This window comes from Taudactylus pleione, unplaced genomic scaffold, assembly GCF_031769625.1.
Source record: "Taudactylus pleione unplaced genomic scaffold, aTauple2 ptg000145l, whole genome shotgun sequence".
NCBI classification, from domain to species: Eukaryota; Metazoa; Chordata; class Amphibia; order Anura; family Myobatrachidae; genus Taudactylus; species Taudactylus pleione.
In genome coordinates this window covers 2,144,464-2,159,587 of record NW_028284547.1, presented here as the reverse complement: position 1 = coordinate 2,159,587, position 15,124 = coordinate 2,144,464, and the positions used below count along the sequence as shown (strand labels likewise).

Below are 15,124 nucleotides of genomic sequence, written 5' to 3'. Positions count from 1 at the left end.
ACTACAGGGGCATTATATGGGAGCACTACTACAGGGGCATTATATGGGAGCACTACTACAGGGGCATAACTATGGGGGCACTACTACAGGGGCATTATATGGGGGCACTGATACAGGGGCATTATATGGGGGCACTGCTACAGGGGCATTATATGGGGGCACTGCTACAGGGGCATAACTATGGGGGCACTGCTACAGGGGCATTATATGGGAGCACTGCTACAGGGGCATTATATGGGAGCACTGCTACAGGGGTATTATATGGGGAGCACTGCTACAGGGGCATTATATGGGGGCACTGCTACAGGGGCATTATATGGGGGCACTGCTGCAGGGGCATTATATGGGGCACTGCTGCAGGGGCATTATATGGGAGCACTGCTGCAGGGGCATTATATGGGGACACTGCTACAGGGGCATTATATGGGGGCACTGCTACAGGGGCATAATATGGGGGCACTGCTACAGGGGCATTATATGGGGGCACTGCTACAGGGGCATAATATGCTACATGGGCATTATATGGGAGCACTGCTACAGGGGCATTATATGGGGGCACTGCTACGGGGCATTATATGGGGCACTGCTACAGGGGCATAATATGGGGGCACTGCTACAGGGGCATTATAAGGGAGCACTGCTACAGGGGCATTATATGGGGGCACTGCTACAGGGGCATTATATGGGAGCACTGCTACAGGGGCATTATATGGGGCACTGCTACAGGGGCATTATATGGGAGCACTGCTACAGAGGCATTATATGGGGGCACTGCTACAGGGGCATAATATGGGGGCACTGCTACAGGTGCATTATATGGGGGCACTACTACAGGGGCATTATATGGGAGCACTGCTACAGGGGCATTATATGGGGGCACTGCTACAGGGGCATAATATGGGGGCACTACTACAGGGGCATAACTATGGGGGCACTACTATATGATTTCCTTCCTTTCAAATCAAGGGGTAACGTCGGCGTATCTACATATATTTTGGGGTAAAAGGTAAAAATGTTCCCTGACCCGTTATAGAGCCTCTCGGGAGTGTAAAAAAAAATTTAAAAAAATACAGTTAATAAGTATCCTAATAACCAGAATAAAATACATTAAAATTTACTCCCTTCAGAGAGTATAGAACAATTGCATAAGATTTGTCTTTCTGTTTTTGTCCCCAGTAGATGCAATATGAAATATAGTAACTGGCAATGGTCTCTGTGTAATCACAGTCTCTGTGGGGCGAGATTTTAGTATATATATATATATACTCCTTGATGTTATGAGTCACAGTAACAATAAACGCCTCATAGCTGGCTCAGAACTATTCAGTTTTTCCCATAGCTAGTGCCGGGGACAGGCGATGTCATTGCATGGCGGCAGCGGAGGAGGACTTCTGCATCTGCACACAGTTTATTCCCCCTTTGCAGTCGCCTATGTTGAGCCTCTGCGGGTTCCGTCGGAGGTCTCAGTCCTGATTTGGGCGACGCGCGTCACGTGTCTGTGTCCTGGCAGCTCATGGTGTCACAAGATGGCGGCGCCCATGAAGTGAGCATGTCTGAGGGGCGAAAACGGTGGGTGGCTGCGGAGGAAGGTGATACCGGTAAGTACACAGGCAGAGGGGTTATTAATGGGATGACACAGGCCGGGAGGGGTCAATACAGGGATAGCCATGTGATTACATCTGGTCAGGGATGGGAGGGAGGGGGTTGTTTAAAGCTCCCACCCATTTCCACAGTCATCACCCATATACCTTATCTGTTGAGGTATATGGATGAGGGGATGATAGGGTGCAGGGTGTGCAATGCACATGGGCCCTTGGGACCCATATACTCTTTATACTTCCCTATCCGTTGTCTCCATAGTGCTGCTCGGCAGCGAAAAGCACTGGGAAAATGGTTAGGTCTAGACTATAGAGGGCTGATGGACCTGTGACGTAACACCCACGTGACCCAGCCTAAAAGGGGGAGGGGCGGGGGATGCTAACGGGGAACCAAAAGTGGTCCCTCGCGGGCTTGCTACGCTCACCACGCTTTGGGCACGGTGGCTCGCCACAGATATTTATACCCCCTCTATGCCCTAGTGGATGGTAACGCAGGAGCGATCCAGCCTCCTGCAGCGGTCACGTGGTGGATACGTCACAGAGGTCCTTTAGCCACATAGGAAATAGCAGCAACCCTGGGAAAATGGCGGTGGCCATTTTCTTGGTGTCCTCCTCCAGTACTGCTGTCCCAGGGAAAATGGTGTGGGTGCCATTTTTCCCGGACACCTGCACAGATTCTGGCACTAAGCCAGAATCTTCTGCAGCACCCGCTGGCCGCCGCAACAGTGGGAACGCTAGAGAGAGGCGGGGGCCCGCACTGAGTCTGTACATGGGCCCCTTCCTCTCTTAAAATGCACCTGTGGACAGGGTACCCGAATGAGGCATGCTTATCATTAGAGCGCTATGCAAATACCAGCTGACATATTTCACCTTGATCATCTCCACCCTGCAGGTACCACTGATGTGCCCCCTCATTCTTAGGCCTCGCTACACTACTCTGTTCTCCCGATTTAAATATCTGACCAGGATTCCTTGTGTATCCAGAATGGAGGGTCCCGCGGCATCCAAGGAATCCGGGGAAACCATCATCGCAGAGGGGAAAGCCAATTTGATCTACCCCAGTGCCAACCAGGTGTTCTACAATCCTGTGCAGGAGTTCAATAGAGATCTGACGTAAGGTTCTAATATTCGCCTATTACAGAGGCATGGAGAGTAGGGATACTGCCCCATAGAGCTTGCACTCTTAATATGCCAAGGCATACAAGTGCAGTACCAGAAAAAATCATAGTTGTCCCGATGGGTTTGACCATGACGCGGCCACTATTTATGCTAAGACAGACTCCGCCCACAAACTTTTGTAGGATTCAAACTACTGGAACTTCTGCACTTTCATCTCTGAATCCACAAATCTCCTACTGAACAACCACAATACCCATTACTTCAGCAGCTCTGTGTGTTCCAGGTAATTGGTAGGACCTGCCACTTAATAATTATCTCTTGGCCTTGGACAATGCTCTCAGTCCCCTCCTAGATGGTGCTCACCCTAAGGGCGTTACAGGTAGGCCACATGGTGTAAAGCTCGTGTAACCACGCTTTGTTTTGTTACTCTGCTTCTTGCACAGTTGTGCTGTGATCACAGAATTCGCTCGCGTGCGGCTTGCAGAGAAGGGCATTGACGGTGAGTATTTGGTTACAGGGTTGGCGGTAACACACTTGAGCTTTGTTCCATCTAGAGTTCCACCTTGCTGCATCGCTGGTGCTGAATATGTGAACTGATATTTTGTTGTTCCCTTGCAGTCCTGGTTCCTGGGGAGAGAGAGAAGCAGAAGGTGGTGGTGAATCTCTCAGACAATGGAGATGACTGCGTCCAAACTCGTCCAGAGAAAGACCCTGCCCCTCTGGAGAGGCGCACTGTCACTGTGGGGGAGTCCTGCTCAGTGAGTTCCCACTAAGACATCTCTCACAATTGTGACTGTAACGTTCAATTGCTAAGCAGCACCTGCTGAGGTGGATCAGTTATCGGGGTGATTTAAGTAAAAAAACGTTGATGGGATCCTACTACCAAAACCAGGCCCCGTCATGCTGATTGAGCATAGCTTCTGGGAGTACGTGCACGTTATGCATATCGCCCAGCAGAGCAATGCTCTGCGTCTCTTTATCGCTACCGTCAAGCATATATTGGCACTCTCATCTCTCCTTACTGGTCTGCAGTGCTGATGTTCCGCCTTGTAGTGTGATTACCATGCTGGTAGCACAATTAGTCATCCTTCTCAGGGGTGTTTTTTGTTTGTAAAAGGTTCTGTCATGTTCTGTGTAATATAAAAAAAAACTGGTCCCAGGTTCTCCTGAAGCCTGAATACCCATGGGCTTCTGCATATCTTATAGAGACTTTTACCTTTTGAAATAATAATAATAAAATAGAAAAAAAAACACAAGTCATCCACACAACACATTGACCTCTAAACTGCACTCTCCCAGGCCCCCCTGGGTGAAAGCAGATTGGAACAAGTTAGAGGTTGTCAAATAGTGATCTGCCATTGTGGGACAGTAGAAGCTCTGTCTTGAGGGTGAAATGGGCAGCTTGGATCCATCTTTTCCAAATGGTTATTTTATTTAGGCTGCTGATGTCTGGAAAGTCTCCCCTAGCATCTGTGGGGAGCTGGGAACATAACACAGCAATGGCGGGACCTGGGGAATGGATCTTACAGATGAGGATTGGTAATCACAGCTTAATTGTGATTGAGGTCACAATGTTCTAATACTAAAACATTTACTTATCAAGTGCAAGCAAAAATAAGAGATGTTTTCAGTATAATTATAGTTAGGACAGGAGTTTGCCTTATGGTCTATTTCTATCTGAGAGCCTGCATACACTCTCTGGTACAGTGTATATAGCAATTACCTGTCTGGAAGCTGCTGTTCATTAGATTTGAACTGAATGGGAGCAAATATATAATTGAGCTACTTTGTTTATATCTGGTAATGTTGGGACGATGACACAAGGTGACTGTTGGCGGAGCGTTGACTACAGTAAGCCCACATGGCAGGGACAGGTCAGTGCTTTATACCCAATACTATAGAGGGTATACAGAATACACAGACAAGATACGGGTAATTTGCAGTTATATTTGGCATTTAATTGTTTAGCCATTAGCTGTTTTGCAGTCCGCTTTTACAGCAGCCAGGAATACTAATTGTAGTAAATACAGGGGCAGGAGAGAGGGGGATGCCCACTACCGCTTTCCCACATTTGTATCTGCACGAGTGATTGCAGAGCAATCACTTTGCTAGCTCACGCATGCGCACTCTGGGCCTGATTCAGAGCCGGACGCTCTGACAAGAGCGCTCGCTCTGAATCGGGGCCGGCCTACCTAAAATTGGAGCGGCCTCCTGGCCGCTCGCATAGCTGTGGGTGACCACCCACAGCTTATGCGAGCGGCCAAAAAGATGGTCGCGATGGTCAAGACCATCGCGACCATCGGGCTTGCGATGAGACCCTTGTGGTAGGGTCTCGTTGCCGCAAACCCTGGAGTGATTTGGGCTCTATCCGAGCCAAAAGCACTCCCACTGACATCACTAGTGATGTCAGTGGGGCTGGACCCAGACGGTAGGCGTTCCCATGGGAACGCCTCCGTCTGGGCAGCCATGCCCTGGCACGCCCACCAAAGGGGGCTTGCTGTCACTCAACATCGACAGCACGCCCCCTTTGGTGCAAGATCCATAACGACGGCTACCCCGTCGTTATTCGGGTCTCGCGCATGCGCATTTGGGTAACATCGACCCGCTTGCGAGAGTACAGCGTTCGCGAGCGGGTCTGAATGAGACCCTCTGGTTCATACGCATGCGCAGTACACAACAATCTGCTGTCTGCGTACGCTATCGCAATAGCGATCCATGCTGAATCAGGCCCAATGTGCAGTGCAACAGGCTTCCTACTAAAACGGTGGAGAAATTGGGTCCTCTTCCTCTGTCCTCGGGTTTTATATGAAGAGGTCTGTGTCTATGGTTACTCTGTTTTAACTTTGGAAATCTAGTTTTCCTTGGTTCTAACCCCCCACTGCCTTTTTTTTTTTTATTCTGTGTTGTTTTCCCTTCTGATCCCGCCATTGCTCCTCTCCCCTCCCTGCATCATGTTTCCATCACCGATGTGTCTCTCTTTCAGGAAGGCCTGCGGGTGTTAGAGGGCCTGGCTGCCTCGGGTTTACGTTCCATCCGCTTTGCCCGCGAGGTTCCCGGGCTGCACAGCGTAATTGCCAATGACTTCTCATCGAGCGCGGTGGAGCTCATCAAAAGGAACATAGAGTTCAACGGGGTGGATCACTTGGTGACTGCCAGCTACAGCGATGCCAGGTGAGGCCCTGAACTCCCATGGCGCTTGCGGGTAGCTGGTTCTGGCACCACCAGGCTGTGGGTGGTGGTACCGTAATCGTATTTGTCTTCCATCTAATTGGGGAACACTGGAGATCTTGGGGGATATAGAGAATGAGACAGGAGTGCGGGCACTTCACATTTCTACACTAAGGCTTCACATTTGTTTTCTTGAATATTAATTATATTGAATTAAAACTACAGCGATGACACTGCCATATGTCATTTCTCTCTCTCTCCCTCCAGACACACACCGGGCTTCTTTCTGATTTAGAGCAGACCGGGGCAGGCTTATGTTGTCCATAGCAACCAATGAAATTGTAGCTAACGTTATTTAGAATGTACTGGATAAATGAACCTACTGCAAAGCACTGTATAAGAAAGTGAAGACATTGATTGAACTCTGGACCTGATTCAGACCCGGTCGCAAGCGCTGAGCGCTCGCAACCGGGTCGATGGTGGCCCAGAGCGCATGCGCACGACGGAGCCAGCTTCGTTGTGCGCATGCGCCAGACCTGGATAGCGACGGGCAAACCGTCGGTCCAAAGGGGGCGTGCTGTCGATGTTGAGTGACAGCACGCCCCCTTTTGGTGGGCGGGCCGGGGGGTGGCTGCCCAAACGGAGGCGTTCCCATGTGAACGCCTACCGTTTGGGGCCGGCCCCACTGACATCACGAGCCGAAATCTCTCTCGGGCTTGTGGCCACGAGACCCTACCACAAGGGTCTCGTTGCAAGCCCGATGGTCGCGATGGTCTTGACCATCGCGACCATCTTCCTGGCCGCTCGCTATAGCTGTGGGTGGTCACCCACAGCTATGCGAGTGGCCAGGAGGCCGTTCTAAAAAAAAAAGACCGACCCTGATTCAGAGTGAGCGCTCTGTCAGAGCGTCTGGCTCTGAATCAGGCCTTCTGACTATTTCCAGCACATTCACTGTGTAGTACATAGCTGTAATAACTCCCAGGGTTTATATTATCTGAATAAGTCCCACATCCTCCCTCTTTACTTATCTGCAACAGCTTTCCACATTAGAGAGGAGCCCCCTAACTACACAGGAAGATAATCGTGACTCAGGCCTGTGGAATTCCTCTGTAGAAATGGACGGTGTGGATTGGAGGATACAGGGACAGGACCTGTGATATCACACAGCGTAAAGCTGGAAATGCAGTAATTTGCACTGCTATCATCCAATTGGGGGAGCTTTTGAGATTCCACTAGGACAGGGGTTCCCAACCACAGTCCTCAAGGCACACTAACAGTCCAGGTTTTAAGGATAGCCATACTTGAGCACAGGCGACTTAATTAGTACCTCAGTTATTTTGATTAAACAATCTGTGCTTTAGCATGGATTTCACTAAAACCAGGACTGTTAGTGTGCTTTGGAATTGTTTATAATGACGGTTTAATTGTAGCGTATCCATCACCAGCACACACTGCAGATGCTCCACGTTGAAACTGACTTCATAGCAAAACTTTTCAGCTTCAGTGTCATCCGTTTAAAACTACTCCTTTTACAACAAATAGATGAATTATCAAAGTTTTAACACCATTTTTTTTTTTATAATGTGTTAGATGCGCTGATATTACTCTTAGTATTGGCTAATTGGTCTGATACTACATTCATATTTGTAGCCCCAACGCATGAGTGATGCCCGGTCGGATCATTGTTGGGACCGCATTAAATGCTGTCTTTAGATGACGGCTATCTGCCTGCAGTGCGACCATTGCAGCAATTTTCTGTCCACTTTAACAGTCACCGTGTGACCAGCCGGAGGACATATCACTGGATCTGTTTTACCTGGCTAACCCGCGAGTGTCACCTAATTCAACTTGGCTCCTGGACTGAGTGATAGGATTGGCGCATACGTAGTTGACTTAGGGCCGTATTCAATTAGTTTGGCATCGGCGAGAAAGTTCCGCCTGCCCGACTTTTCGCCTACATCGCTTGTTTTGGACGCGAAAACTTATCATGCGCGTCTCCGCTTTTCGCCCTATTAAATTACTAACCAGGTGCAACCGGCGGATGCAGAACAGGCGAGAAGTACTGTCAGAATAGGGGAAATCGGCCTGATCCCCCCCACCCCACCCCCCCCCCCCCCAAAAAAAAAGATGCACTAACATTGGGGATCAATGTAGTAGTGTTCCAATAGCCCTAATAAAACTATTTAGGGAACTGAAGTTGTTTAAAATCCTTGTTTTCTACTTCAGGGTCCATAGGGTATCCACAGGATACCTTGGGTATAGGTGTGACGTCAGTCGCAGGGCACCAAAGAGTTAAGCTTTCAGCCTCCCAGGATGCACTAGGTCCCCCTCCTATACCCCGCCCCCGGGCCAAGGCACCTCAGTTTAGTTTGGTGCCCGGCCGGAGTCGGGTGCACCTGTTGGAGTGGGGGCTAGAAGAGCCCCTGAAGCTTTTTCTTCATGCAGCTGTGGCTGCACATCTGGATGAACAGCATGGACAGTCAGTCCTGACGTCCATGCTGTCTTCCCTACACCCCGCCGGTACCAGAAGCCGGTACTGATCCGGGGATGCTGGTGGGCGTCTGGGGTCACAGCTAGCGGTGACCCCAGATGCTCCGGACCATGGCCGGATTCAAGGGGGACAGAGGTAAGCAGCGGGGTCCCGCGGTGGGTCCCCGCTGATCACATGGTCCTAAGTCCCCAGGCAGGGGGCTCCCTGGGGACTGGCTGCAGCGTGGAGCCAGGCGACCAACCTGCGCTTCCACTACCCCCTGGGACAGCGGACCGCAGCAGAGCGGTAGCGCTGCGGCGTCCCAGGGGTTAAATGCATGCCAGGGGAGCGCGCCTTCCCTGTCTCACAGCCGGCGCCTCCCCCGCTGCACACAGCCCTCTCTGCACTGTGCTGACTGGTCCTGTGTCAGCGCTCCTCCCCCAGGCCAGCTTCTCTCTGCTCCTCGGCGGCCATCTTCTCTGCAACGCATGGTGAACGCTGCTGGAAGTCTGGAAGGAAGCATCGTGGTCTGGGTCCCCCACGCATACCTCTCCTCCGCTGTGGCTCAGGTCTGTGTATGCAGCGCTGTGTCCTACCAGGCCCTGTGTCTGTGTAGTTGAGTGATCAGCGCTGTTAGTGCAGGAATTGTTATTTCTCTGCATTGTATGTGACTGTGCTAGCGCTGCCTGTAACTTTTCTTCTCTAAACTGTCAGCTTTATTACTGTCCCTGTTCTTTCTGCTAAAGCCCTTGCGGTGCGGTGCTGCAGGGTGGTCTCTCGCCTATTTAATACTTAATTGGTGAGAGAGGTCACATACGTGGTGCCATAATGTCTGAAAGTGATTTTCCCCTCCGGCTACAGTGTACCACGTGCAAAGTACCGTTAGGGGAGGGTAGCGCGGAGGGCCTTTGCTGGCAGTGTTTGTCCATGGCGCGGCCTATTACGGTTACAGCACCGGTACAGGAGCCGCCCTGGGCTTGTTTCGCTCAGGCGTTAACAGCTTTAGTGGGCCAGTTAGCTCCGCAGCCCGCGTTTACTCCGATGGGTTTGTCCCAGCAGTCTGTGGTGTCGTCACCCATGCAGGGGTTCCCACGACAATTGGTGGTACCCCACAGTCTCCCTATTTCCCCGCTCCCGGGTTCTCAGGAGCCAGCGTGGGTTAACTCCCTGACGAGTTCTCTACAGCACTTGTCGGATGTGTTGCAAGGGGAGTCTGTGATGCGGCCTCATAAAAGGCCGGTGGCGTCTCTGTCCGCTCCTTATGAGGATGACGAAGGGACGTCTGATGATGGGGAGATTCTGGATCCTTACGATCAGGAACCTTTCCATACTAAGGACGCTGATGCTAAGTCCAAAGTATATATTCCTGGACTTATTCGGACGGTCCGCACAGCCTTGGTGATTGAGGACGAAGTTCCCCCAGCGGCTAAATCTAAGTATGCCTTTTTCAAAGATGTGAAGGGCGATGCCACAGTCTTTCCTCTTTCGGGTCAGTTGGTGGACCATTTAGAGGAGGCGTGGAAACAACCTGGCAAAAGATACCAGCCGCAGAGACGCCTGGCGGTGGCTTATCCGTTCGCGGATAATTATTTTGCTAAGTGTGAATCCCCTCCACAGGTGGATTCTCACGTGACCCGTCTTGTCCGTAGTGCCACATTGCCGATGCCATCCATGTCCTCCCTTAAGGATGCTACGGACCGCAAGGTAGAAATCTGCCTGAAGTCCGCTTATTCCCTTGCAGGGGGGGCAGCACGGCCGGCTATGGCCATTTGCTGGGTTGCCAGAGCGATGGAGCGCTGGGCGGATTCATTAGAGGCTTCTTTTGAATCCGACTGTCCGGCCGAACAGGCGGAGTTGATTGGCAATCTCCGTGATTCGGCCACCTACATCAACGAGGCGGCTCTAGACATTAGTACTCTGGTGTCTAGAATTTCTTCAGCAGCGGTAGCTGCTCGTCGCACCTTGTGGCTGCGATCCTGGAAGGCGGACGCAGATCCAAGAAAGGTCTGGAAGCGTTGCCGTTTACCGGAGAAGTTCTCTTCGGTCCGGATCTGGATAAGATTGTGGCCACGCTGGCGGCAGCCAAATCTGCTTGTCTCCCGTCGGCCGCTGCTCCTTCTGGTTCTGGACCATCGTCCTTTCGGTCATCTAGGGCCCAGGGCAGGCCCAAACCACAGTCGTTTCCTCGACAGGCTGGCCCTAAGAAATCGGTCAAGCCCCGGAAACAGGCATGGAGTACCAGACGTCCGGCCCCCAAGCCAGATGACAAGCCTGCGGCCTGACGGTCCGGGTCTCCCCTTGGGGGATCCCAGGGTGGGAGGCCGCCTGCTGCAGTTCTCCCGTGTTGGTCGTTCACTACGACAGACACTTGGGTTCTGGAGGTGGTCTCTCACGGGTACGCCCTCTCCTTCCGGCACAGACCCCCGGCTCGATTCTTCACCACGGGTCTACCATCAGACCGGAACAAGGCTACGGAGCTGCGGAAGGTATTGCACACTATGCTCCAGGCTGGAGTTATAGTGCCTGTTCCATTCTCCCAGAGGGGCCAGGGTTTCTATTCAAATCTATTTTTGGTACAGAAACCCAATGGGTCATATCGTCCGATTCTCAACCTCAAAGCACTCAACAAGTCTTTGCGGGTCCCGAAGTTTCGGATGGAGACCCTACGGTCCATCATTCTGGCGCTGGAACCTGGGGACTACATGGTGTCATTGGACATACAGGACGCTATGGCGGTCATGGCGGCTTCTCTGCGGCTGCAAGGAGTCCGCATGTTGCCGTACTTGGACGACCTGTTATTGGTGGCAGGATCTCCAGAGCTCCTGTTACACCACTTGGACCTGACCATTGCACTGCTGCAACGGCACGGCTGGCTAATCAACTGGCAGAAGTCCACTCTAATCCCGTCTCGGAGGATTCTGCATCTTGGAGCCTTATTGGACTCGGGACAGCAAAGGATCTTCGTGACGGAGGACAAGATCTCTGCTTTACAGTCAAGGGTGCGCAGTTGTCTGCACAGCCGCCGGGTGTCCTTACACTCGGCGATGAGGTTACTGGGCTCCATGGTGTCGGTGTTCGACATGGTGGAATACGCCCAGTTTCACTCCAGACCTCTGCAGCACCTGATCCTGTCCAAGTGGAACGGGCTGCCTCAGTCTCTGAAGTTCCAGACGATTGTGCTCACCCCGGAGGTTCGCCTGTCCCTTGCGTGGTGGTTAAAGACGACCCACCTCAACAAGGGACGTCCGTTCTGGGTTCCAAATTGGGTCCTGTTGACAACGGACGCCAGTCTTCGGGGCTGGGGAGCAGTTTCGGGTCCACACTTGTTCCAGGGCAGGTGGACACCGACAGAAGCGGAGCTTCCAATAAATATCTTGGAACTCCGTGCGGTCTTCAATGCTCTCCTGCAGGCACAGCGGTTTCTCCAGGGTCACCCGGTGCAGGTCCAGTCGGACAATGCTACCACCGTGGCCTACATAAACAGGCAAGGAGGAACTCGCAGTCGGGCGGCTCTCGTAGAGGTCTCTCGGATCCTGGTTTGGGCGGAGCGCAATCTTCCGGCCATATCAGCGGTCTTCATCCCGGGAGTGCTAAATTGGGAGGCGGACTTTCTAAGTCGCCAGGACGTTCATCCAGGGGAATGGTCCCTGCACCCGGACGTTTTTCAACTACTGGTGGACAGGTGGGGTCTTCCAGAAATCGACCTCATGGCGTCCCGGCACAACAACAAGTTGCCGGTGTACGGGTCTCGCACAAGAGACGAAGGGGCGTCTCTGGTGGATGCTCTGTCCGTCCGGTGGACGTTCAGGTTCGCATACCTGTTCCCTCCGGTCTCCCTTCTTCCACGGGTAATCCGGAAATTCAAACAGGAAGGAGGGACGCTCCTGTTGATAGCTCCCGCGTGGCCCAGACGGCACTGGTTCTCAGACCTTCAGGGTCTGTCCGTGGACAGTCCTCTGCGGTTGCCGCTACGACCGGACCTTCTGTCTCAGGGTCCTTGTCTTCACCCGGACCTGACTCGGCTGTCTTTGGCGGCGTGGCTGTTGAGACGGCCATGCTGAGGTCCTGGGGGTTTTCCAGCTCTGTGGTGCGTACCATGTTACGAGCTCGGAAACCGTCTTCCGCGAGGATATACCATCGCGTGTGGCATACGTTCTTCCAGTGGTGTCGACCGAGAGGTTATGCACCGCGGGAGTTTCGTCTGTCTCGGATTCTCGCCTTCCTGCAAGCGGGACTAGATCATGGGCTTCGCCTTGCTTCTTTGAAGGTACAGGTTTCGGCCCTATCTGTCTGGTTTCACCGTAGGATTGCTACAATCCCGGATGTGCGCACCTTTATGCAAGGTGTTCTCCGTATTCAGCCGCCCTTTGTTCCACCTGTGGCGCCTTGGGATTTGGCTGTGGTCCTGAGGGCTCTCCAAGGACCGCCGTTTGAACCACTGGGCTCAGTGGATATTAAATGGCTAACAGCTAAGACTGTTTTCCTTCTGGCCGTTGCTTCAGCCAGACGTGTTTCTGAGTTAGGGGCTCTTTCTTGTAGACCCCCTTTCTTGGTTTTTCATGGGAACAGGGCAGTGCTCCGCACTCGGCCCGAGTTTCTTCCCAAAGTTGTTTCCCAGTTTCATGTTAACGAGGAAATAGTTGTTCCGGCCTTTAACTCACCGGGTCTTTCCGTGGGTGAGGCCTCTTTGGATGTTGTGCGGGCCTTAAGGACTTATGTTGACCGCACTTCTTTGTTTAGGAAGTCGGACGCTTTGTTGTCCTCTATGGCTTCTGTAAAAAGGGTTGGCCTGCTTCAAAGCAAACTTTGGCAGCCTGGATCCGTATGGCTATTTCTGAAGCTTATCTTCATGAAGGCCTACCGGTCCCTCCTTCTCTGAAGGCTCATTCCACTAGGTCTGTGGGTCCTTCGTGGGCAGCTCGACGTGGTGCCTCGGCAGTTCAGATCTGCAAGGCTGCTACGTGGTCTTCTGTCCATACCTTCGTGAGGTATTACAGGTTTGACACCTTCGCCTCTCAGGATGCTTCCTTCGGGCGGCGGATTCTCCTTTCTGCACAGGAGCGTCCTCACCCTTAAAGGATACTGCTTTGGGACATCCCCAAGGTATCCTGTGGATACCCTATGGACCCTGAAGTAGAAAATATGAGATATGGTAAGAACTTACCCTTGTTATCTCTATTTCTACGAAGTCCATAGGGTTCCACAAGACTCCCGCCCTGTCGCACCTGTGCTGCAGATGGGCTTTGCTCTGGTCACCGGTTTTCCGTCTCCCTCTGGTGAGAATGTGATTCTTGTATGTGTCCAGATCTTTGTTCTCTCTCTTCCTTCTCCTCCTCCGGCCTATGGCTTGGTAACTAACTGAGGTGCCTTGGCCCGGGGGCGGGGTATAGGAGGGGGACCTAGTGCATCCTGGGAGGCTGAAAGCTTAACTCTTTGGTGCCCTGCGACTGACGTCACACCTATACCCAAGGTATCCTGTGGAACCCTATGGACTTCGTAGAAATAGAGATAACAAGGGTAAGTTCTTACCATATCTCATATTATTAGCGTCCTTGTAAAAGTGGTGAAGAATGGCGTAAAGCTGTATTTTTTTGGAGAAAATAAGTAGTCCTGGCAAATTTGGGGTACTGAAGTTGTTGGGGTACTAGAAAATGGGCGCTAGGATATTTTTCTGTCTCTAAAATGAAGTTTAAAAAAACCATGTAAAACGCACCTGTTGCATGCACCTGCAATCCTAAAAACACCTGACCCATCCTTGCAGACCCCTAAGAAGGCTATTTCGCTAGTTTTTATGCTTGTCCCCCCACTTTGTACTTCTTCACCCCCAAAATGAAAGTAATTTTTTGGGGTGTTATGTTTTTGCCCCTGGATTTTTGACACAGTTGTCCTCTGGGGGCTGTCCCAAGGGTTCTGAGTGGTTTCCCCACGTTTGCGCCCCAAAATAAAATTGTTGCACTTTTCCCCTGCTATTCTTAGGCAAATCTTTTTCGCCTATGACATTGTATTGACTTTCCGCGTAGGCGAAAACCGGCTGGAATTGAATTTGGAGACAAGTTCCGACCACGCGAAAAGCCGCAATCGGCGATACTTTTCCGCTGAAAATGGCTTTTTTGCTTCTAATTGAATACGGCCCTTAGTGGATGATGTAGCCCTAGTTTGAGAGAGTGCTAAATTATTATGTTCTGGTTTATTATCCCATCTTTTTCCCTTCTTTCGTAGGACAGGCCTCATAGAAATAAATGTGGGCTAACATAACCTTGGCACCTCTAGGGCTTGTGTGCAGCCGGCTTATGTTCTCCCTGATTATCTATCTGTAGAATTCTGATGTACAACAGGATGGGGATAAAAGATCGCTTTGATGTCATAGATTTGGATCCGTACGGAAGTCCCTCCATGTTTCTGGATGCAGCAGTGCAGAGTGTCAGCGAAGGAGGTGAGTGACCCAGTGGCGGCCTCTCCTGGAGAGCCTGTGTGTGTGCAGCTCGTTGTAAGCCAGGTCACACATTTAAAACAAGACGCCTTTCCCTGGGAACGTTTTCTTACTGCTGCAGGTCTCTGGTACAACAACCTTCTGCATAATAACTTTCCCAACTGCTTATAATTTGATGCTTATATTGTTCTTTAGCAGCAGGTGGGTTGCCCCATGGACTCCATTGTCAGGTTAGTGGATAGCCTGAGTGAATTAATTTGACACCTTCGCCTACCCTGATGCGGCTTTTGGGCGAAGAGTTCTCAGCGCAGCCCAGGAGCATCCCCTCCCTTAGGGGAT

General features: G+C 51.6%; 1 protein-coding gene across 2 annotated transcripts in view; it reads left to right on the top strand.

Annotated features, from left to right (window-relative positions):
• The first annotated feature begins 1,448 nt into the window (after window positions 1-1,448).
• The window catches only part of TRMT1 (tRNA methyltransferase 1), a 43,962-nt gene continuing 30,286 nt past the window's right edge, over window positions 1,449-15,124 (top strand). Inside the window, exons 1-6 of one of the 2 annotated variants that reach the window (XM_088473941.1) lie at window positions 1,449-1,598; window positions 2,491-2,711; window positions 3,161-3,216; window positions 3,336-3,475; window positions 5,701-5,888; window positions 14,673-14,788. In XM_088473941.1, the coding sequence (XP_088330067.1) occupies window positions 2,500-2,711; window positions 3,161-3,216; window positions 3,336-3,475; window positions 5,701-5,888; window positions 14,673-14,788 (712 nt within the window). In that variant the 5' untranslated portion in view covers window positions 1,449-1,598; window positions 2,491-2,499. Of the gene's footprint in view, window positions 1,599-2,490; window positions 2,712-3,160; window positions 3,217-3,335; window positions 3,476-5,700; window positions 5,889-14,672; window positions 14,789-15,124 lie in introns of those variants that run through there. The other variant, XM_088473942.1, reaches the window with a different exon arrangement.